This window comes from Bufo gargarizans, chromosome 1 (assembly GCF_014858855.1).
Source record: "Bufo gargarizans isolate SCDJY-AF-19 chromosome 1, ASM1485885v1, whole genome shotgun sequence".
Taxonomy (NCBI): Eukaryota; Metazoa; Chordata; class Amphibia; order Anura; family Bufonidae; genus Bufo; species Bufo gargarizans.
Window position 1 is genome coordinate 273,028,330 of NC_058080.1, and position 25,982 is coordinate 273,054,311.

General features: G+C 43.2%; 1 protein-coding gene across 2 annotated transcripts in view; it reads right to left on the reverse strand.

The window, feature by feature from the left end:
- ABCG2 (ATP binding cassette subfamily G member 2 (Junior blood group)) overlaps positions 1–25,982 on the reverse strand; it is a 217,783-nt gene that overhangs the window by 106,188 nt on the left and 85,613 nt on the right. For both annotated transcript variants that reach the window (XM_044303257.1, XM_044303266.1), the window contains exon 3: positions 4,289–4,408. In XM_044303257.1, the coding sequence (XP_044159192.1) occupies positions 4,289–4,339 (51 nt within the window). In that variant the 5' untranslated portion in view covers positions 4,340–4,408. The remainder of the gene's footprint in view (positions 1–4,288; positions 4,409–25,982) is intronic.

Below are 25,982 nucleotides of genomic sequence, written 5' to 3' on the forward strand. Positions count from 1 at the left end.
GGTCCAGTTGGAGGTTTTATGTTTCTTATCCAGGCAGCCATTCCTCTTCTTGCAGCCCATATACATCTAGACGGAGCTCATGCTCATGGCACATGGTTGTTCTGACATTTCTGTTGAGGCAGTTGTTGACGGTCATGACAGGCTTCTTCTTTGGCGGTTCAGCTGTAAATGGAACAAACATCACTTCCTACCACAGATCCACTTCCAACTCAGAGTTCTAATGCTTCCATCAAGGATCGACCTGGATATCGGGGTTGTGGATGTTCACAAGAGAGGAATTAGAGGACTTCGCTGGACACAAGTTCTCCCAGAGGTGGTAACGATCAGCTCAGGGTTGTGGCCCAGTTATTTTACTAGTTCCCATTGATAAAAAAACAAGACTTCTCTTGCTTCCGGGAGTTTCTGTACCGAGTTGTGTTGGTGTAGTACAGTGAAAATTTTGGAAAGGGGCTCGCAATCCAGCAACTATAGAAAGATCCAGGTGTCTACTGATCGTACATGTATGGAACATGAACAATCTTTGGGAAGTGTAATAGTATCCCATAGTGAGTTAGAAAGTGATAATGGCGAGTTGTTGTCCCGGGATGGGGTACACCTGAACCAGACTGCTTTAGATATATTTTTGTCCAGGTTATAGGCCTGTTTTTTGGTATGCGGGGCTGGTCAGAGAGTAGTATAGGTTTATATTGCTTTCCAACATGGGGGGGGGGTTCATGTTATATATGGTGTTAGTCAGTAAAAGGTTAAGGTAACTTTACACAAGGCGATTATCGAGCAGTGCAAAAGCAATGAACGATAGAGCAACAACTGACAATCAGTAGATTTCTCGTTGATTCGATAGTTTGTGTTGGCACAAAAACCATCATTGGACGTTAACGATTCATGCATGTAAACAGGAATCATTCACTGCATGCATGATTACAGACGATTACACCGTAGGTGTGTTTAAGCTTGCCACTCAAGTCATCGCTTTGTTTAAATACAATTATCTGCTTTACAAACTATAGACTATGCAATCGAAATTACGATTTTGTGAATAATAATCAGCGCATTTAAAGGGTCATTATTGAAGTGTCCACTACACCAAGAAACAACTCGCTCGTCACTCAATCGTACCAATCATCTACTCTACTCGTGTAAAGGTATGTTTAAGCTGTGGCCAACCGCACTTAACCCAGGTCAACTGTGTGATGTTTTATTTGGTATGTGATAGGCTTATACTCTGAGATTTGGTAATCTTGGATATATTTAGTCATGGGAGGTACCTGCAGTCATATAATGCAGGGACACAGCAGGTCCACTAGTGGGAGGATAATAAAACAAACAGTAGATAAATATATTTAGGTTACTGCACACATCTTCCCAGTGTCATACTGTACATGGCAGGAGAAGTGACCATACAAATATCTTAAAAGGTACTCAATTATGTTGCCTGATTTTGCAATACATGACAGTAGGGAACTTTGTTTCCTTCTCCATGCCATTTGTGTAAAGCATTAGCCAAGTCCCTATCCCTTATTACTAACAGCTCCTTTGGAGAGGAGTCCTGCACATTTTCTGGCCACTTAATAGCAAACGGAATGGAATCAACCAAGAATGGAGCTCCTTTATCCAGGGGCCTCATAACAGCAGCATTGGCTGCCTTTCAACCTAGTAAGAGATTTCCACCACTAGTACTGGTGACGTTTTGATAACATAGAAACATCATTATGAATAGACTTCATAAGAGGCAACGTATTGTAGATAAGAAAAACAGAAATCATTGTGATACATCGAAGAGGTGGAAAGGAAGGAAATCAAAGGGTGAAAACATTAAGAGATTAGGGTTGTATATAAAAATAAAAAACTTTAGGGGGTGCTGTTTTGGACTGGAACTTTTAGGGCTAGGTGAAGAGTTAGGAGAAGTCAGCCATGGAATGTTGATACTAAATGGTTCATGTTATATGGTGTTCGTCAGTAAAGGTACCTTTACACGAGGCGATTATCGTGTATCGTTAAATAATAATGCATGCGCAGTGTCGTCATAGTGTTCCTTCCCTGTGCTGGCATAGCGAGATTACGGCGCTCTGGCTTTCTGACGTCGGGGAGCAAGGAGGTGATTCTGAGGATGCGGGGCGGTGCTGGGCTCCTTCACGCTGGACTCATCTCAGGGACAGGACTTATCTCAGGTTAATTTGCATATGTATCAAATCGTTTTTGGTTTTTTTTTTACACAATAAAAGCACACAGAGCTATGGGGACTGGGTATTGCGGATGTGCTAGTGGCCATCTAGCAACCCATGTCCTCAGCTCTATAGCCAAAATCCTGTTGACAGGTTCCCTTTAAGGCACAGTCAGTGCAAAAACTAAAAGAATAAAATTAAACAAAATATTATGACCCTGGCACCCACATCCATTGTCTATGGAAATGAGTCCAGTTTGGTTACTGAAAATCAATTGGCATACCTTACCAGTGCATGAATTATTAATACGAGGTGTCAATAATGGTGCAGGAAATATAAGAATGTCATCTGTGGGCCATAAGGGCTAGTGACAGCCAGTGTTCCCTCTAAGCTGTGCGCTCTAGAAAGTAGAGGATTAAAACAGCATACTAATATACCGTGTTTTGCGGTCCTCAAATTGCGGATTAGCAAAACACGGATGCTGCTCATGTGCATTCCCATAATAGAAATGCCTATTCTTGTCCGCAAAACGGAATGGAGCAAAGGATGCAGACAGCATATTTTGCGGCCCCATTAAAGTGTATTGGTCCGCATCCGAGCCGCAAAAAATTCAGCATGGATGCAAACCCAAACAACGGTCGTGTGAATGAGGCCTATAGAGGATTTACCAGCTGCAGAGTTTGAGTTTTTAACTCTTTCAATTCCAGAGAATGCAGCTTTGAGGGGAAAGTGGTGACTGGGATAAAAAACATAAAGCAGTAATGTGAATAGATAGAGATGTGAATCACTGAGAGGAGGACAATGAAGGCACCACTAAGCTGCCCAGCAGACACATCTGTCAGTCTAGTATGTCTGTCTATTTCATTGGGGAGAGGGCTTAGGGAGGGTGCGGAATCCCCTTCCCACCACCTGCACACGTTGCGGAATAAGTGCGGAAAAACCATGGCATAATACAGTACCAGATTACACAAATCTCATGTACACCTTGTAGATTTTTTTCTTTGTAGAAATTGACCTGCATTGCGGATTTCACCTTTTTCCAATGAAGGTTGAGATCTGCACCAAAAATCATCGTTAGAAATTGCGTATTGTGGTGCTGATATGGTGTAGAAATGCACATAAATCAGCAGAGAAATTAATGAGGATCTTATGTGTGTTCACCCGCTTCGTGTGCAGGCGGCCTATAGAGACCAGTCTTCTGTGGAAGTACTCCATGTTATGCTTCATGGGAAGCAAATATGCAAAGAGGTAACTCCCAAGAAAGAGAACCGCCAACATCAACTATTGAAATTGGCATCCCTATAAATCAAGATCCAATGTTCCAACAAGCCTTGGGAACTGACAAGGGAATATAGCCGGACCAGAGGTCCATACATAGACAGCTATTTGGGGTGCTTGCCCTCATCAGTACGGAGTAGGACTCTGGCTGGCTCAGTGCAATTCCTTGGAAGCAAAGGAGACCAGCCCTGTATGGAGACTTACTGCAAGTACTGCATGGTATGGAGACTTATTGGCAGCAATTACCCACTGCCACAGTATGTGGAAGTGGGTTACTTTCTGCGGGAACAAATGATCGGGCAAGTCGAAGATATCCGATCTTTCTTTCCCCAGATATCTGCCACTGGGGGACAATCAGGGAGCCCACACACATTAGTTCATCAGCTATGGCGACAGGTTCTCTTTAGAGGGAATGTGCCACCTATGAATAATTTTTATGCCACTTAAACCAGATGGTGACACATATCCTGTTTTCTAATCTGTAGAGGTAGTTAAGCCTTCATGGTCACCTACTGTGAATGGTGGATCCTGTGTTCTCTATATACAGGAAATATTTGCCATTGTAATCCTGCCTATGATGATAATGAGATGACTGCTGAAAAGCAATCTGTATAGACCAGGTGGTGGCACTAATTAGGCTTAGTGGCTAGTGTTAAAACTGTAGATTTTTTGTTTTTTAACATAGAGACACTGAAAATGAAAAATAACATCACAAAAAATCATAAGAACTTGAATTAAGCAATAAGTCATTTTCTGATGACCCATTCCCTTCCAACAACATGATTTTGAGGAAGATAAATGAAATTGAATGCAGAAAATTTGCTCAGATGCAATTAAGATGCACTTACTGTTGAATCCATGGTACTGCATGGCTGGTACTTTACATCTGGGTCGTACATGATTTAGAAGCTGTATCCTTCCTTTGTAATGTTCTTACAATTTGCAATGTAATGTACTTTGCAATTTAGCTAGAGAGACAAACAAAAAGTTAATGACCAAACAGCAAAAATATTAACAATTTACATTTTTACAGCATTTAAACTGGAATTTCAAGAAACGTGATACAAATAAAAGCAGACAGCATTGTCTGGAATCCAATACTGTTTATCTAATTAAAGATGCAAAGGTCATGAAGAAAAAGCTTGAATCCATGATCCCCATGACATGCAGTCTCTGTAACAATACACGGACCCTACAGCTCATCTTAGGAGGGAATGGGTATTTGGGCAAATCAGGGTGTGCACACAAGGGAATCTTGTAGAGAGTCAAAGCGTGTCTGAGTAGGGAAAAAAGAAAATCACCATTTTAGGAGCCTATTTAACATATGTCCAGGGAGCTTTCCTTCTACATATAGCAAATGGCAGAATAAAGCCTCATTCACACGTCCCTATCCGTGAAAAGGTGGTCAGTGATTCCTCACTGAAGATGACCGTGATGGATCCATGTGTCTGCTTTTTGCCATATGTAACGCCCCAGAGTGGCATTACCACTTCTGCACCTCGCTACTATAGCCTATGGTTAACCTAATGTCAGGGCCGGTGCTACCATAAGGCAGACCAAGCGGCTGCCTTAGGATGCACCCTGGGGGAGGGCAGAAAAAAAAAAAAAATATTTAAATCACTTACTTAGTGCTGCTGTGCAACTCACGCCGGCCGCCCGCCCCAGCCCACGGTCATGGGGTCAGGCCAGGGGGGTGTGACTGGCGACTGACTGTCTGTGTCTCACACAGCCAGATTGTCGTAGCAGCAGGACAGGTGGGTAGGTGATCACTGATGAGCGCACTAGTGCACGGCATAAATGGGTTTTAAAAAAATTATTACACAAACAACAATCATGAATGGAGGGGGGGGGGGTGATCGTGACATGATGGGAGGGGGGGGGGGGGGACAATGTCTGTAGTCTGTGACATGGGGATGAGGCCGGGGCCGGCTGGGAAGGGGGGGGGGGGTGATGTGCCATGGGGGGGGGACTGAAATGTGACAATTGGGGGTAATGATGTGATCATGATGTGACACAAAGGGGGTGATGTGAAATGGTTTGGAGGGGAGAAATGTGATTTGACATGGAGGGGGAAAAATGTGACCTTGAGGGGGAGAAATGTGTGATGGGGGTGATTTGACATGGAGGAGGAGAAATGTGACATGGGGGGCTGATGGCTGACATGGGGGCATGATGGTTTATATGGGGGCTGATGGATGGGAGTTGATGGCTGACATGGGGGGGCTGATGTCTGACATGGGGCTCTGATCTGAGGTCTGATTAACATTGGGGGGTCTGATTGCTGGTCTGACCTGAGGTGTAATGGAAAATATTTTTCTTATTATCCTCCTCTAAAAACTAGGTGCGTCTTAGAGGGCGAAAAATACGGTCCTCAAACCAGCGATTGTCTGAAGCAGAGAGAAGATACCAGGAAAACACAGAGGAGAAGACAGCATCTGCATCTTAAGGGCTCATGCACATGACCGTATGTATTCTGCGTTCAGCAAAACACGGATCCGCAAAAAATATGGATGACATCCGTGTGCATTCCGTATTTTGCGGAACGGAACAGCTGACCCCTAATAGAACAATTCTATCCTTGTCCGTAATGCAGACAATAGGACATGTTCTATTTTTGGCCAAAACGGACATACGAACATACAGCAACGGAATGCGCATAGAGTAACTTCCGTTTTTTTGGGGCAGACCCATTGAAATGAATGGTTCCGCAAAAAAAATTTTTTAATGGAAAGGACGCAGAAAGAAAAATACTTAGTTGCCTATAGTAACCAAATCAGATTCCACCTTTCATTTTTCAAAGGAGCTGTCAAAAATGAAAGATGGAATCTGATTGGTTGCTATGGGAACTATGCCAGTTCTACTTTACACCAGTTTGATAAATGACCCCCTAAGTCCATGATGGCACTCCAGCTGTGGTAAAACCACAACTCCCAAGATGCACACTTGCTTGGCTGTTCTCAGAACTCCACAGAAATGAATGGAGCATGCTGGGAGTCGTAGTTTCACCACAGCTGGAGTGCTGGGGGTTAGCCATCACTGCCCTAAGTGTTTATCAAAAAATAAACGGCACTCAAATGAATTTTGTAGAAATGTTTGATGACTGACAAGTACTTCACAAGCACCAACTCAGACTAGACCTTACTTCTATCCATATATACAGTAGGCGGACACAGCAGGTACAGTGTGAAAATACACCAAACCTGGAACAAAGTGGAATACATTTACACACATGCAGAATGTAAAACTAAATTCCCAATTAAAAGTGCCCTGTCTGACCCAGGAAGAAGTACAGCAGCGTCTTAAAAAGATTAAAATAGACAAATCGCCAGGACCAGATGGCATACACCCCGTATCCTAAGGGAATTAAGTAATGTCATAGCCAGACCCTTATTTCTGATATTTAAGGACTCTGTATTGACAGGGAATGTTCCACAGGATTGGAGCATAGCAAATGTGGTGACAATATTCAAAAAAAGGTCCAAAATCAGAGCCCAGAAACTGTAGGACGGTAAGTCGTGGGTAAACTGTTTGAAGTTTTTTTTTTTAAGAGATGCATCTTGGAGCACCTCAAACAAAATAAGCAAATAACGCCATTTCAGCATGAGGGACCGGTCATGTCAAACTAATTTAATCAGTTTCTATGAGGAGGTAAGTCCTAGACTTGACCGCGGAGAATCAATGGATGTCGTATATCTGGACCTCTCCAAAGCATTTGACACTGTACCACATAAAAGGTTAGTATATAAAATGAGAATGCTCGGACTGGGAGAAAACGTCTGTATGTGGGTAAGTAACTGGCTCAATGATAGAAAACAGAGGGTGGTTATTAACGGTACACACTCAGATGGGGTCACGGTCACTAGCAGAGTACCTCAGGGGTCAGTATTGGGCCCTATTCTCTTCAATATATTTGTTAATGATCTTGTAGAAGGCTTGCACAGTAAAATATCATTTTTTTCAGATGACACTAAACTGTAAAATAATTAACACTGAAGAGGACACTATACAGCTACAGATGGATCTGGATAGATTAGATGCTTGGGCAGAGAAATGGCAGATGAGGTTTAACACTCACAAATGTAAAGTTATGCACATGGGAAGGAATACTGCAACTCACCAGTACATACTAAATGGTAAAACACTGGGTAACACTGTCATGGAATAGGATCTAGGAATTTTGGTGAACAGCAAACTTCGCTGTAGAAACCAGTGTCAGGCAGCTGCTGCCAAGGCCAATAAGATAATGGGTTGCATCAAAAGGGGCATAGATGCCCGTGATTAGAACATAGTCCTACCACTTTACAAATCACTAGTCAGACCACACATGGAGTACTGTGTACAGTTCTGGGCTCTTGTGAACAAGGCAGACATAGCAGAGCTGGAGAGGGTTCAGAGGAGGGCAACTAAAGTAATAACTGGAATGGGTGGACTACAGTACCCTGAAAGATTATAAACATTAGGGTTATTCACTTTAGAAAAAGACGACTGAGGGGAGAACTAATTACTATGTATAAATATACAGTTGTGTTCAAAATAATAGCAGTGTGTTTAAAAAAGTGAATAAAGCTAAAAATCCTTCTAATAGCTTTTATTTTCATACACACAGATGCATTGGGAACACTACACATTCTATTCCAAATCAAAACATGAAGAAAAATATATCAAATTTGCGTTGTTCCTCTAAAAGTCTTTTTTTAGAAAAGTGAATATTATACTGTTCAGAAAAATAGCATTGTTTGTATTCTTCTTTACAAACTCAAACATTCACTATATAAACTGAAAAATGTTTGAAGATTTTGCTTTTCTTTGAATCACCGCCAGACATCTGAGAAGCTCTGACAGACGTGCTTTAGAACCTCCTGCCTGAGGTTGTTTTGTTTTGTCATCTCGTTTCCCTCTCTCAGCTGTCATCTAGTTGCACTGATTGCATCCCTTTAAATTCCCTCCCATACTGCATCAATTTGCGGTTTATATAACTTCCTGGAGTGTGCTGATGCTAGAAGCTGTTACTGCTGCATCCACAAGATAAGTCTGTTTTCTTTATTTCTGTTTGCCTGTGGGCTTGATCAGTGGCGTACATACAGGGGTCGCAGTTGCGACCGGGCCCGGCACTCCAGGGGGCCCGGCCGCCTGTGGACCCCTGTCCCCTGCAGTAGTGCCACTCAGACTTAGGTGGGGGCCCGCGGCAGCGGTGGCGGCAGGTGACAGGGAGATGAACGCTTCCATTGTGGAAGAGCTCATCTCCATAGTGATCTGTATTGCCGTCCTCAGGACAGCAATACAGATTGCTGTGCTGCGGCCGGCAGGGGTGGTAAGCGTCTGCAGGCCGGAAGAGGCCTGCATCGCATCGCTGCTAAGGAGGTAAGTATAAGTGTTTATTTTTATTTTTTTTATACCGGACTTTACTGGGACATGAGGAGGAACTTGATACTGGAAAATGGGGGGGGGGGTGTTGGCACTTGATACTGGAAAATGAGGGGGGGGGGGAAGGTTGGCACTTGATACTGGAAAATGAGGGGGGGCAGTTAGCACTTGATATTGGCACACGGGGCGGTTGGCACTTGATACTGGCACAATATTGGGGGCACTATTGGGGACCACAGGGCACAGTATTGGGGTAGTAGAATGTTTTGTCCAGAAGATGGTAGGATGATGAAAAAGTAGTAAACTAAGATTTTTTTTTTAATCAAACTGCAGAGATTAAAAACGGCGTAAAAATTGTGGTCTGGTCTGAAAGGAGAAGACGAGGACAGAGAACATCTACATCGAAGGAGACATCACTGGATGTAAGAGGTACGGGTGCGATTTATAGGTGGGGCTGTGTGTCGGTGTGGTTTGAGGGCGGGTGGGGACACAGGGGCCCCATAATCTCCTATTGCCCGGGGAAATGCCCCTCCCGAGACCGAGGGGGGGGGGGCATGGATCAGTTTCGCAGCTTGATCCTAGGTGACCCTGACTCCCTCCGTATTAAGTGTAGGGAGCCGGTGGTCGTGTCCCCTCACTATTATAGGATTATAGGGTGTTCAGGTGTCATACAGTTGAGGAACGAGGGTATGCAATTTTCTACCATTGAGATTTTTGCATAGGCTGAGCAGTAAGGGAGAGAGCTAGGGCTCTTACAGGGCTTACCCTTTTGTTCCTTAGTTTTGAATCAAGTTAGTTGGATCTTCATTTGAGTCTTCTAGTTTTCTGTAACACCATCTGTGACAATTACCTAACTAATATTTAGTTGTATAACCACTGTTTCTCAGAACATTTTTGGGCATTTAGAATAGGTTTTGATAAACTTTATTTGAAAGTTTAGGCACTTTAATTTTAAGTATATACAGAAAGGCCATAACAAGCCAACATGTTAAAAACTATTAAAAAATGCAGACAAATGTATTAACTTTAATGAGCTCCAGGTATAATAAAAAATAAAATTATGAAAAAAGTAATTTTTTATTTTAAAGGGCTTGTCCAGGATTTTAGACATTTTTAACCCTTGAAACACGTAGCACCATGTACTACCTGTTGGAAAAAAAAAAAATCATACTCATCTGCTCCACTAGACTCTGTTCCAGATCCCTGTCCTGTAAACTTCCAGATGGACCGGGTCACAGCAGAGACGTGTCACCAAGTGGTATGTCACTGCTGGTTCATGTTCCCCTTAGGGACACGTCACTGTGTGTCAATGTCCAACAAACTGATATATCTGAAAATTCATGTCTCCCGGGAGCCAAACTTCAGTGTGAATAAAAATGAATCTAGTAAACTAGAGCTAAGCAATCTAAACCACTTGACACCAGCACAGATGGTTTAATAACAGTGTATGACTAAGTGCCTTCATATGTTGTTCCCAGCTCATGTGCAGAATTAAAGATATAGGAGGACATTTATCAAATTGGTGTAAAGTAGAATTGGCTTAGTCAATCAGTCGCTAATTTGTTTAAATTGGAACGGGTCTCAGAGATATAATAAGAGCAGAAAAAATATGGGAAAAAATGGTTGAACTAGGGCCGGATATGTGCTTTTTTTTTTTCCTCTCTCTTCCTCCAAGGGGCGGGGGGTGGGTACTTGGGGTAAAATGTTATTATATTCTTGATTTATGTAATGTCGATTTTCGGAATTTTCTGATTTTGTATATGTTCCTTATATAACTGAAATAAAAACTTGTCTATAAAAAATAAAAATAAAATAAATAAAAAAAGAATTGGCTTAGTTGCCCATGGATTCCTATTTTCATTTTTCAAAGCTCCTTTGGAAAATGAAAGGTGGAATCTATTTCAATGTATTCTACATGGATGAATCTGGTTTACGCCGAATGCACACGGCCGTGTTTCACAGCCGTGAGCGGTCCGTGGAACCACGGGCTGGATTCCTGCTGAGAGCAGGAGCGCACGGCGTCATTAGTTGCTATGACGCTGTGCGCCCCCTGCTGCCACCGCAATACAGTAATACACTGGTATGATCTATACCAGTGTATTACTGTACTGTGGCGGCAGCAGGGAGCGCACGGCGTCATAGCAACCAATGATGCCGTGTGCTCCTGCTCTCAGCAGGAATCCAGTCCGTGGTTCCACGGACCGCTCACGACCGTGGAACGCGGCCGTGTGCATTCGGCCTTAAAGGGATTCTGTCACCTCCCCTAACCCAAAATCGGATTTTAAAGCAGTCATGCAGCACAGCTTGCCTTGAATAGGCTGTGCTCTTCTATCTTGTAATCCGTCCAGTAGTTTATGAGAAAATCGACTTTTATGGTTATGCAAATTAGCACTGAAGGTGCCCAGAGGGGCGTTTTGTTCCCCTTAGTGAGCCCAGTAACGCCCCTCTTACAGTGCCCAGCCCGCCTTCCTTCCGACTGCCTAACCTCCCACAGCCTCTCCATCCCTCTCCTCCCCCTCCCTCACGGCCGAACGAACTCTCGCACAGGCGCAGTACCCACTGAGGGCTGCGCCAGTGCGATCTGCAGGAGACTGAGGGCAGGAGCTTCATCCTCGTCACTGGGCATGCGCCGAGCCCAGTGACGTCCGATGCTCGCTCTTCCCTGCTGACTGAGGGAAGAGCGAGCATCGGACGTCACTGGGCTCGGCGGATGAAGCTCCTGCCCTCAGTCTCCTGCAGATCGCACTGGCGCAGCCCTCAGTGGGTACTGCGCCTGTGCGAGAGTTCGTTCGGCTGTGAGGGAGGGGGAGGAGAGGGATGAGAGGCTGTGGGAGGTTAGGCAGTCGGAAGGAAGGCGGGCTGGGCACTGTAAGGCTACTTTCACACTTGCGTTCAGAGCGGATCCGTCTGGTGTCTGCACAGATGGATCCGCTCCTATAATGCAGATGATGGGATCCGTTCAGAACGGATCCGCCTGCGTTATAGTTTAGAAAAAAATTCGAAGTGTGAAAGTTGCTCAGACGGATCCGTCCAGACTTTACATTGAAAGTCAATGGGGGACGGATCCGTTTAAAAATTGAGCCATATTGTGTCAACTTCAAACGGATCCATCCCCATTGACTTACATTGTAAGTCTGGACGGATCAGTTTGCCTCCGCACAGCCAGGCGGACACCCGAACGCTGCAAGCAGCGTTCGGGTGTCCGCCTGCTGAGCGGAGGACAAACGCTGCCAGACTGATGCATTCTGAGCGGATCCGTATCCACTCAGAATGCATTAGGGCAGTACGGATGCGTTCGGGGACGCTTGTGAGAGCCTTCAAACGGAACTCACAAGCGGAGCCCCGAACGCTAGTGTGAAAGTAGCCTAAGAGGGGCGTTACTGGGCTCACTAAGGGGAACAAAACGCCCCTCTGGGCACCTTCAGGGCTAATTTGCATAACCATAAAAGTCGATTTTCTCATAAACTAATGGACTGATTACAAGATAGAAGAGCACAGCCTATTCAAGGTAAGCTGTGCTGCATGACTGCTTTAAAATCCGATTTTGGGTTAGGGGAGGTGACAGAATCCCTTTAAGCTACACCTTCAGAGTCTGTTCGCTCATCAACCACCACAAGTCACAAGTTTTGTTCCTGAAATGTCATAATTAGTGACATATTTTAGCAAGGACGTTTATACAGAAATTGAATGTCGTTGTGGGCAATTGTGTCTCCATATTACCTGTAAGTAGCACTGCTGTTGTAGGGTATCAGTAGTATGTTAGAGCTAACTTGTATTTTTTTATTGAAGATGTTTCACTAGTGATCCAATTGGCTTTCTGACATGAACAAGAAATCTCTGGCATTAAATACCGGTGACCCATGCGTCAGTCAGCAATAAGATCAGGTAAGATGTTAATTGCAGGTTGCATGACTAAAGCTATTAGGTGTGATTAAAATGCCACTTCTTTTCACGCTTTATTTCCCCAGTCTGACACAAATTGCTTATTTCACACCTCTTTTGAACCAGACCTCCTATGTTTCTAAGATGCAAATCGTACTGTCATCAAATGAGTGTCATTTGTCCTTGAGATGCAGGTGCCCAGATGACTCCTGACTGCAGGTGTTGGCTCTTCTGTGCTGGGCTATACATTGGTTTAGCTGCCGTTTGGCTTCCTCAATGTACAATTCTTGGCACTCACTGCACTGGTCTCCATATACAATATTGCTCTTCTTGTGTTTCAGTGTTGAGTCTTTTAGTGAACTAGTTACCGCCTCAGTGTGTTGCCAGGTCTAGAGCAGACAGGGATGTGATTTATTAAAAATTCTTCCGATTTGTTCAGACACCCCAGCTATATACTGAAGAACTACTTTTTTCCATCTGCCCTGCTCCACACCTTCACTGCCAATCTTGACGTTTTCTCCATTTTAACACAGGTTTGTGATCCAGAGGATGGTGGGAGTCAATCAACAGGTACTGGTCCATATGAGTAGGTTTCCAGTAGACTCCAGTTTTCAGCTTTCCTCCCTTGCCAACTGTTACCAAGCCAGTGTATTGTTCTAAACATCTATCCTCATAAACTGTGTGTTATGGTGTACTGTGTTGATGTGTTCAGTGAACATGTTTTTGGATTTTAACCTAGGTGTCGTCAACATATCTGAACCAGTGACTGAGTACAATTTTCATGAAGGTGCTTAAAGCTCTCTGTTTCAGTTCCTCCGTGTACAGGTTAGCCACAATGGGTGAAACTGGTAATTGCATTGCACAGTCATGTTTTTGTCTGTAGAACTTATCTTAGGTGGTGGTCAGACATAGGTTTAACAAGGAACACACTTGATCTGGATTAAGATATGTTCTGCTGCTGAGGGTGTTGACTTCAATGGGTCAGTGTAAATGTACCCTAAGCCAGTCAGATGACTGGCAAAATATCTTCAAGAAAAAAAAAAAAAAAAAAAAAAGGGTCCAGTTGCTCTGACTTCTTACTATTGATATACCATGACCTGGATAAATGAAAACCTTCACAGACCTTTTATTTGGGACTATGGATTTCCAAAATTGCATCTCCATTGACATTTCTACTAGATCTAATAAAAAAAAAAAAAAAAAAATAGACATTTCACAGAGAAACAATAATGAAAATATGCCATGTAGGTGCTCTTCCTTACATTACTAAATATTTAACTTGCTAATCATCTAGGAGACAAAACACTTTTGGGAAAAAAATTATGAATTAAATCTGTAATTATTACACAATAACAGTGACAAGGAGAAAAAAAAAAGGAGGAAAAAAAATAATGTGTGGGGCAATTCTCATGTCTCAGTCAATTCACGATTTGCATAGAATCGATCATATCGATGGAGTAACTTAAAAGATATCATTTACACTGCAGATGTAGTTCTGTAAGGTACAGTAACTGCAGGGTGGAAGTCATGTCACAACCTTAGGATTCCTATCATTCATTCAACCAGTTAAGTCGTGTGTTGCGTGCAAAGAAAAAACTAACAAAGTGACACCTATAGCTGAATGCAAGCAGCAAAGTCACTGTTACAAAACAGGTAGTCAGGGTAGATACACATCATTGGGTGGCAGACTGCCTGCGTGCAGGTCTGTGTACTCTGTGACCTCTGAAATGACATGTTTCAGCACTGGTTTATTGTCCATAAGGCATCAGGTTATACAACTGTAGTTGCATCAGTAGCAGGGCTGGGCGTTTTAGTATCTAAGGAAGGCTTGACAAAAAAGAAGTTGGTGGGTACATGGGAACCCACTTAACAAGATTTGTTTACCACATGTTAAAGGGGTTATCCAACCCCAAAAATGCCCCCCCCCCCCAAACACCCGGGCCCCTCACACAGGTTGTACTTAACAGGCTCCTGCTTCGCTTCTGACACCCGTACGACCGCCGCTGCATCTCCCCTTCTCACGGATGAAAACATACGGGGTCGATGGGGAGCAGCCAATAACAGCCCGCGACAGGAACAAGCCTCCCTAGTATCGCGGCTGACACTAGGGAGACTTGTTCCTTTCATGCCCTGCTATTGGCTGCAAACCCAACTCTGCCCCATACATCGCCAGATTTTTCCTCGCGACGGAGAGATGCAGTGGCAGCCAAGTGGGTGTCAGAAGCGACACGGGTACCAGGTAAGTATAACCTGTGTGAGGGGCCCAGGCGTTTGGGGAGGCATTTTAGGGGTTGAATAACCCAACTCATTGAGAACAATATAATACAAGAGCTACGCCGAGACTTGGATTGATTTTAAACTGTTCAAGACCATCCATTGCTACATGGCACATAAGTGTGGGTTAATGGTAGTATTTCAAATATTATTTTTTTTGCATTTATTTATAATGACTAAGTGAAAGATATCATTATATACAGCTCAGCTAGCCTTTCAAGCATTGTGCCTGGTTTAACTGAATTTCCTGGTGACAGATTCCCTTTATATTATTTTTATTAAGTAAAAAAAGTAAACTATACAATACATATATTTGGTACCAGCGCAACTGTAATGACACATAACACAAAACATAGTATTTACAATAGATGGTGGGGGAAAAAAAAAAGATTTGCCCTTTTTCCCCAATTTGCCACCATCAAAATGCAATGAAAGTCAATTGATAAAATTATATGTAGCCAAATATAACTCTGCCTGCAAAAAAAGTCTTCATACAACTTCATTGATAGAAAAATAAACTTATGGAGGGTGGAAGGTGATGACATACAATGCATTTAGGAAGTGTTCAGGCCCTTTCACTTCTCTCATTTTATGTTGTGGGCATGTGCTAAAATGAAAATCACGTATTTTCCTCATTTTGAGATCAATACCCCATAATGACAAAGTGAAAACAGAATGTTTGCCAATTTACTGAAAAGGAAAAACTAAAATCTTGCATTGACAGAAGTATTCACACCCTTTACTTAGTTGAAAACTTTTTGCCAACCATTACAGCCTCCAGGCTTCTTTGGTATGATGCCACAAGGTTTGCACACCTGGATTTGGGGATTTTCTGCCATTCTTTTCTGCAGCTCCTGTCAAGCTCTGGCAAGTTTGATGGTGACTGTTGGTAGACAGTCAGGGGGGGAGACAGGGTGGCATATGCCCCCTAAGACAGGTCCCTAGTAGATATTTAGGGTTGCTGCCAAGAGGCAGACCAGGCAGTCAATATGGGTCCTGTGAGGGGGTCCAGGCGACCTGCCTAGCTGCCTCTGAGGGGATCCTCAATTTATAGTGGTGCACGGGAGCGCCGCTGTCCAGCCCCATAGGTCCCAGGCCACTGACCACTGACCTCTTTAGAAAGCAAAGCATTGACCGAAGTTGCCCATCGCCCAAATCTGCACATCCCAAAAAAACTCATTGATAGTATACCCATAGGTCAGTTTTTGAGGGAGAGAAGGATCTGCTCTACTGATCAGCTTTTGAATTACAGGCTAATGAGTTACGGGGGAGGTTTCATGAAAGACACTATACGACCTATCCGCTTCATTACGACCTTTAATAAGAGCCACAATGAAATTGGTGAGATTCTGTCTAAATATTGGGATATACTGCAATTGGATGATGTGATCACTGATAACCCACAGATTACATATAGACGGTCTAAAAATTTGAGGGACCGTCTAGTATGTAGCCATCATCTGACTAAAACTTCTGGTCCATTTAGAGCCAAGGGCCCCAGATGGGGCAACAAGCAGTGTGGCAAATGTGTGGCATGCCCTAATATGGACAGAACAAATGTCTTTTGGGATGCCACACACTAGAAAGAATATCAGATCAGCTATCCCATTGATTGTACCACAGAAGGGGTGGTATATTGGGCTATATGCCCGTGTAATAAGATATACATGGGGATGACTACCCGCCAATTTAAAACAATGATTTAACAACATGTTTTGGCCATAGAAGCGTCCAGAGATACGCAGACTTGGATGGGTTAACAACGATAACCCAGACATTTCCCGGCAGCACACAATTGTGATGGCTCCCTATCACGGTTTAGGGGTATCGATCACCTGAGGGTATCCCAGAGGAACACGGTGGATCTATATCCTGAAGTCAGTGACACCACTTGGATTAAATGACAATAATAGTTTTGCTGCCTTCTTGTAGGTCTTCCTTGTGCTCCGCTCCCATGGATCTTTGATGACCACTGGGTAAGATCCCAAGTGATTTTAAATTGTTTTTAACAGTTGTCTTATTGTGTTATGTTTTTTTGATTTGTCATATATTTAGGTTTTAATGATACCTGGTGATCATCTTATACTCACCTTATTTATCCTTTACCTCTCCTAGTTATTGCTGAACAGCCTCCTGGAATTATACCGTACTATGAATGATGTTCTCTACAATTATCCTGATGGAAGCATGGCATTGTGACACAGCACACAGACACTTAGATCGGAGAACATGGACTTCTAATTTAATGGTGCATTAATTATTAGAGCCCCCCCTTTCCCCCCCTGTTACGTCTTATTTATTTATTTATTTAGTGCACTTATATAGCGCTGCTATATACCGCAGCTCTTTACAGACATTAGCATCCAACTGCCCTTAATGGGGCTCACAATCTAAGTTCCCTATCAGTATGTCTTTGGAGTGCAGGAGGAAACTGGAGTACCTGGAGGAAACCCACACAAGCACAGGGAGAACATACAAACTCCATGCAGATGTTGTTATTGGTCAGATTCGAACCTAGGACCCCAGCGCTGCAAGGCACCAGTGCCAACCACATCTTCTTCCGATTGGAGGATAGACTTGACTTAGTATGTCGATTACATATTATGTTTTATTTGTGGGATAGAATGCAGTAGTCATTTATTTGATATATTTGTGATCATGTATCTTTTGGAATAGTGCAATAATTAATCATGTCTTATGTTCATTTTTGTGCAATAATAAATTATGTCTTATGTCAACTTTTGTACTCATTCCCGTGGTTGGAGGGATTTTTTCCTCACACTGACACTCCTTTAGTACATTTTCTTTTATTATTTATGTATTTGTCCTGATGTTGGACCATTATTATGGTCTTTTGCTTATTATTTTGTGTGGTGTTTAGTGTATTTATAGGAGTTCATGGTATGGTTCCATGCGTGACATTTTGGTTTGATATATACATTGGAGTTAATAGTATAATAACTGTTGTTGTCTGCTTCTCTGCCAGAACAGACTACCAGAATTACTGAATGCAAATGTGAACCTACCCTTATTTACATTGTCAGTGATTGTTAGCCAAAACCAGGAGAGGAGGCTGCACAGAAATAAGGTATAATGGAAAGATTCACACCTGCTTTTGGCTCACAATCACTAATGTAAATCAGTGACCAAACACTGACTGTGTAAATAAGACTAAGGCCTCATGCACGCAAACAGCGGGTCCGCAATACACGGGCATCGGCCGTGTGCCCCCTGCATCACTGATGTGGACCCATTCACTTGAATGGGTCCACAATCAGGAAAGTCGGTACCGAGGCACGGAACCCTACGGAGTGTCTTGTCCGGACCTCCGCACCGCACAGGACGTTTGATGCCGATTGCGGACCCCATTCAGGCCCTACAGTCGGTGCCCAATTTGCGGTCTGCAGCACACGGTCATGTGCATGAGACCCAAGATTAAGCTGTTAATTATACGGCATAGTGCATGCCATAAAAGTGTTTCCCATCCCCTGTGGGAATCAATAAATCATATGTACCCCTAAATTATGCTTTGAAAAATGCAAGCCCTCAAATGGCTACCCCAATGGAAAAATAAAAAAATAAAATAAAGTTATAGTTCTTGGAAAGCTGCAATGAAAAAACTATAATTGCTATGTCCTGATGGCTTAAAAAACAACAAGTAATATTTATTTGATTGCAACTTTAGGGTGTGCCCCCAGAGTCATTCCTACTGATTTGCCTTTGGCGCCTCATTCAGACACTGTTCTCAACTAACTCTCCATTCATTTTCCATGCATAGCCACCTCTTCATTCATTCAGTTAGGCCACTTTTACACTACCGTTTTTTTTTTCCCGCTTTGCAGGTCCTTTTTTGCGTTCCGTATACAGAACCATTCATTTCAATGGTTCCGCAAAAAAAAACGGAATGTACTCCGTATGCATTGCGTTTTTCCGTTCCGTTGAAAGATAAAACATGTCCTATTATTGCCCGCAAATCACGTTTCGTGGCTCCATTCAAGTCAATGGGTCCGCAAAAAAAAAAAACGGAACACATACGGAAATGCATCCGTATGTCTTCCGTATCCGTTCCGTTTTTGCGGAACCATCTATTGAAAATGTTATGCCCAGCCCAATTATTTCTATGTAATTACTGTATATGCCATACGGAAAATGGAACAGAAACAAAAAAACGGAACAACGGATCCGTGAAAAACAGACCGCAAAACACTGAAATAGCCATACGGTAGTGTAAAAGAGGCATTAATGGATCCCCCATCTAGAGATATGTGCAATTTGCACCAAACAAACTGCTTGGATATCAGACACTTTTTTATCTTGTCAGACAAGGGGGTATGGCCGACTGGGCACCTGGCAAGCATTATCCCTTGTACTGCGCAGGCACTGAACACAGTGACGACTGCACTGCTGTAAGACTTCAGGACCAGGTGTGAACAAGTCTACACGCCTGGCTCCTTTCAGACAAGCGAGTTCCATGCATTTATGATGCTGTGTAACCCTTACAGTTCTGGAATGTATTGCATAACACTGACAGCATGATGTCAGTGTTATACAATACATTCCAGAACTCTAAGGCCTCTTTCGCACAGGTGAGGCCCGGATGTGACGCAGGTGCGTTCAGGGAAAATCGTACGAGTAGGCACGCAATTTCAGTCAGGTTTGATTGCGATTGCGTTCCGTTGTTCAGTTTTTTTTGCACAAGTGCAATGCGTTTTGCACGCGCATGAGAAATAAACAAATGTGGTACCCAGACCCAAACCCAGACTTCTTCACTGAAGTTCGGGTTTGGGTTTGGTGTTCTGTAGATTTTATTATTTTCCACTATAATATGGTTATAAGGGAAAGTAATAGCATTCTTTAATACAGAATGCCAAGTATAATGTCAATTGAGGGTTAAAAAAATAAAAACATAATTCGCCTCATCCACTTGATCGCGCAGCCGGGATCCTCTTCTTTGTGGTGAGCGCGGTGACGTCATCGCAGGTCCTGCTGAATGAAGATGGAAGGACCTCCTATAACCATGTTATAATAGAAAATAATAAAGTACATGGCGTCCCAGGTCATACATCCCTCGTGTCCTTAGCATCCATGCGTGAAAATCGCACCGCATCCGCAAGCAAGATGTGATTTTCACGCAGCCCCATTCATTTCTATGGGGCCTGCGTTGCGTGAAAAACAGAGAATATAGAACATGCTGCGATTTTCACGCAACGCACAAGTGATGCGTGAAAAACATCGCTCATGTGCACAGCCCTATAGAAATGAATGGGTCAGGATTCAGTGCGGGTGCAATGCGTTCACCTCACGCATTGCGAACGCATGGAATACTCACCCGTATGAAAGGGGCCTAAGGGTTACATAGCAGCATAAATCAATATAATGCTATGTGCACCCATCAGTGTAGTACTGGGAGGAGAGGACTGGAGTTGTCTAATACTCACACTGCGAGTCCAGAGGATGGAACTCACTCGTCTAAAAGGAGACAAAGAGGTGGGGGCGGCGTTACATGTAGAGAGTGAGCAGTGCAACGGCAGCAACCTCATTGCACTCTGTTTTCTCTGCAATAAGACTATAAAGCAACAGGGGAGCAATAACAGATTCAGCTGGCAAGGGCTTATCAGACATGTGAGCTGGTTTTTTATAGGGTGGATTTGATGACAAATTCCCTTTAATGGTAACTATAAATTCTTATGCAATAAGCTCCCTTTAGTGGTGGCTGCGGGCACACAGGGCACTGTGGGTGAAGGGCAATTTTTTTTTTTCCTTTTAACAATTTAATTAAAATTTCTTCTGCTTGAAAAAAAAATAAAAGTTGTAAATTTTTCATAAATCAGCTTCGTGTTCTGTGTTGCCTAGGTGTTTTTGTTATAAGGGAAAATAATAAAATTTACACACCGATCCCAAACCAAAACTTCTGTGAAGAAGTCCGGGTTTGGGTGTGGGTACCAAACATGCCGTTTTGTCTCACGCGCGTGCAAAATGCATTAAAACACTTTGCACTCGCGGGGAAAAAAATTGTGCATTTTCCCGCAACGCATCCTCATCTCTTCCTGCACGTCACCCGCAACACCCATGTGAAAGAGGCCTAACTGCCCAGTTGTTCAGCTGCAGCAGAGATGCAGTTCTCCCCTCTGTATGGGAATCTCTAAGATCATTATTCCGCTCGGTCATCCACATAAGGATTCATTGTTTGTCAGTAGCACATCCATGTTTACACATGCCCATGTCATGTTGGCAAAGTAAGGATTTTATGTGCCACATGAAGGTTACTGATTAATGAGTAACTGATTAAAACAAACATTGGGATCAATTGACTAATGCCATCTAATTTTTAGACGGTGTAAACTTACACGACACAGCGTAACAAGGTGCCGGCTTTATCACAGTGGCTGATGCATCTTTAGACTGTTTAGTATTAGTTTATAACACCTATTATGGTAGGTTCACCTCTCTGCTAAGGTAATCTGGTAGAGTACCGGAGTTACCGTATCGGACATAGCCAAACACCGCTGCACACTATACTGGGATTCAGAGATCCAGCGGCTTTCCAGCTTAAATGCTGTCTTTCTGGGGAAGTGGGTGTGGTTAGATATGTTAATTAGGTGCACTTCAGGCTTATTGACGCTTTCAGACGAGCTATTTGCAATCCATACATGGTCCGTATTTTATGTCCCGGAATCTGCTACTAATGTAAATGAATGGAGCTATTCACATGGGCGTATAATTTCGGTCAGTATTTGATATCCGCAGCCTGTCCGAGTTTTGTGCGGATTTGTTTCCAAATACGCACATTACATTCTGTGCAGTGCATAAATAATGTAGAAAGGAAGAAATACGCATGTAAATCCTGAAGCAATACTGATGACAGTACTGATGGTATATCATCAGGATCCTGAGCCAGAATCTGACGGATCTCAATACGCTCATCTTAAACGGCCTATCGCTGACTTTTTTTTTTTGTAAGTTGTAAGTCGCAATCTTATTCCAGTAAGCGGGTGGCGTAAAAAACTATAGTATTTTTATACTAAAGTGTTATTCTTCAACATGCGTCAGAAGTATTCTACAATGTAGGACAATGGCAAAATTTGGCAAAAAGTACACCAATGTCAAGAGAAACAGACTTGAAATATTCCCCTCATGATAAATTCGCTCCAAAGTGTAACAGTAACAGCAGAAGCACCAAATTTAACAAACATTGGGCAACATTTGATACATTTCGTGCACATTACGGCAACACAGACTCCTGTAAAACTCTCTAAATATTCATGATAAATCTCCCCAAAGTGTATGCCAGAATGAACACTGAGAAAAAGATGGAACCAATTCCTTGGCACTGCCAGCATATAGATGAGTCTTTCGGTAGTAAAAAAGACAGTACTACCCATACCATGTGTATGCCAAAGAGCTATCCTTTTGGCATACATTTGGCCAGTATACATTGGGATCCCGTTGGCCTATCTGTGCTTTTCAATACAACTGTATAGAAACAAAGACGCATACCACACAGTGAGGGTCATTTATCAAAGGATTTGCAACTTGCTTAGTCGTAAAAAAAAAAAAATGTCCTTTTTTTGACCCGCCGTGCAACAATATTTAGTCGCATGGGTGGTTTTATGCTGTGTTCGACAATTGGGCAGGACGGGGAAGAGTGGGGGGGGGGGGGGGGGTGTTACCTTACTAACATTTTATCCTGGAAACAGCCTAGAGTAGCATTTCACTAGATGCACAGACTACCGTAGATGCGTCCAATTTATGATGAGACACCCACGGCCTCGTCAATAATTACCTTTTTTCTTTTCTTTTTGCATAGTAACACCATTGTCAGGATTGCTTCAGACCGTTATCTAGACAATCAAACCAAGTGTGGCTCTAATGAAAATGATCAATCGACATTTGAAAACGTCCTTTGGCGCAGCACAGTGGCCCCGTAGTTAGCACTGCTACCTGGTAGCATAGAGCTCCTAAGCATGTTTTCTCTCACATGTGAGAAGATAACCCTATAAAACAAGCCCCAGTCGGTGGGGGTCATTTACCAGTTTTTTGCAACTTTTTAAGTGAGCTTAGTCATAAATTAGGTGCTTTCTCCACCAGCGAAGGAGGGAAACCATGACCAACGGAAAAGGCAGATCTTAAATGGCCCCATTTGTGTTTGAAATTGTGGTTGTAAGTGGTCACAAGAGAATTACAGCCGTGTCAAATATGTTATCACTATATAAGCAAATACTGCGATTCCCTGCCAATCTCCATCAGCTCCTGAACTACCTCAGTTCTCATGTATTTACAGCCTGTCCTTTGGACACCTTATCTAGGAACATGCCATGTTTTGATCACAGATCAAAAGGTCCCATTAGGTTACACACTGTTGGGTGTTCCTTTTCTCTTACTTAAATGGGCTTTAAATGTAATCTTACACAACTTTCTAGGGCAGACTGGGAATAGAAAGTGGCTCTGCAAAAAAATCTTAAAAAATAGCCCCATGTAGTAGGCGAGTCCAAACTGAAGACAGATATATATGGCAGTTCTGAGCTGCCGTAGATTTCATTCTGGCCCATGGACTGCTGGAGAATATGCCTAATTTAAAACGTGGCCTTTGCCTTGTAATAAATTAGTCGGCGCAGAAGATTTTCAAAGATTGGGGTAAAACACCGCACTTTGATAAATCTCCCCCTTTGTTGTAATTGTTCACCATATTCAAGATATTTGTCTACAGTCAGTGAAAGAGAAACACCCAGCTCTCAGCTGAGAAGTTTTGTATCCAGTCTATGGATACGGCCACAAATTCAGGTTTCCTGATGCAGTTTAAGAAGCCAAAACCAGGAGTGGATTCAATAAAAGAGAAGCTGTATATATCTTTAAAGGGGTTGTCTCCCCTCAGACATTTGGGGCATATCGCATTCATTTTAATAGGACTGCCGAAAATAGCCAGGTGCGCTGCTCGGCTATTTTCGGCACTCCCATAGGAATGAATGTAAGAAGGCTGCGCATGTGCAGTGTGCCCTCCTTCACTTTGCGGGCTCCATTCTAAAGATAGGTACAGGTCCCAAAAGGTGGAAACTGAACCTATTAGGCATTGGGGGCATATTCCAGTGATATACGCCCAATGTCTGAGGTGAGACAACCCCTTTAAGGACAGATACACCTAGAATATGTCTCTAATGTCTGATAGTTGCAGATCCCACCTCTTTACAATGGATTTGCAAAGAGAAGAAGGGCGCACCACGCATGCGCAGCCTTACTCCATTCATTCCTCTGGGAGCACCGAAAATAGCCAATCAAGCGCGGCCACCACTCCATTCATTTCTATGTGTCTGACGGAAATAGCAGAGCTAACGCTTGGCTATTTTTTGCACTTCCATAGGAATTAATGGAGGGTGGCCGCGCATGCACAGTGCACCATCCTTCACTTTGCAGGCTCTGTTCTAAAAATAGGTACAGGTATCCAGAGGATAGATCATCAGTTAAAACAAAGTACAGAACCCCTTTAAACACTAACAGCAACCAAGCATCCAGCTTATTTTCCTGTAAAAGACCTCATTTTAAATTGTGGTTACTTACTTTTTTAATGAGATCAAAAGTTCTGCTCTCTGCAGGATCTTAGAATTTGACATGATGCCAGCCTTATAATTGCTCCTGTATCCCGTGCTCACAGCTTGTAGAATTAAATGAAGTATATTTATTGTTCCTGTTCTGATCCAAAATGCAGCACTCTTTATAGGGCTTTCCCAAGTGGATATTTATGTCATATCAATAGCCATTCACAGCAGAGCCCCTATTCTGGAGACAGGAGTCGTTCCCAGAGGTGAGAACTGCACTTATCAGACATTTATGGTATATCCTATAGTACATCCAGATATCCCAAAATATAACAATCTTTATTTAAAGGGGTTGTATCACTTTAGCTACATGATCAATGCCATTTGCTGAAGTGAATACAAGTCACTTACTAATGTACTGTGATTATCCATATTGCCATTTGCTGGCTGGATTCATTTTACCATCACATTATACACTACTCATTTCTATGGTTACCACCTTGCAATCCTGTAACGGTGGTCGTGCTTGTACACTATAGGAAAAAGCACTAGTCTATGTGCGCATCCACGGTCCCGGCCACCAGAGAGGCCGGCGCTTTTTCTTATAGTGTCCACGCACGGCCACCGATGCTGGATTGCAGGGTGATCGTAACCTTGGAAATGAGCTGTGTATAATGTGATGGAAAAATGAATCCAGCAAAGGAACCTATATGGACAAAAACAATACATTATTAAGTGGCCATATTAACTTCCTCTTCATGATAACTATTTGGTGAAGTGACACAAAACCTTAAAAGGGGTTCTGCACTTTGTTTAAGCTGATGATCTATCCTCTGGATAGATCATCAGCATCTGATCGGCGGGGGTCCGACACCCGGGACCCCCGCCTATCAGCTGTTTGAGAAGGCAGCGGCGCTCCTGGCAGCGGCGCTCCAGCAGCGCCGCGGCCTTTTTACCGTTTACTGCTGGCCCAGTGACGTCCCAACTAGAATCAATGGCCTGGGCGCGGCTAGGCTCCATTCAATGGAACGGAGCTTAGTCGCCCAGGCCAGTGATACTAGTTGTGATGCTGATGATCTATCCAGAGGATAGATCATCAGTTTAAACAAAGTGCAGAACCCCTTTAAGCCACCAAAATAAAAAAGATTCAAATATTTCATGGAATAGAAACTCTATGGCCCCTTTCACACGGACGAGTATTCCGCGTGGGTGCGACGCGCGAGTTGAACGCATTGCACCCGCACTGAATCAGGACCTATTCATTTCTGCGGGGCTGTTCACATGAGCGGTGATTTTCAGGCATCACTTATGCGTTGCGTGAAAATCGCAGCATGCTCTATATTCTGCGTTTTTCACGCAACGCAGACCCCATAGAAATGAATGGGGTTGCGTGAAAGTCGCAAGCAAGTGCGGATTCGGTGCGATTTTCACGCATGGGCTCTAGGTGACAGTCTATTCACTGTATTATTTTCCCTTATAACATGGTTATAAG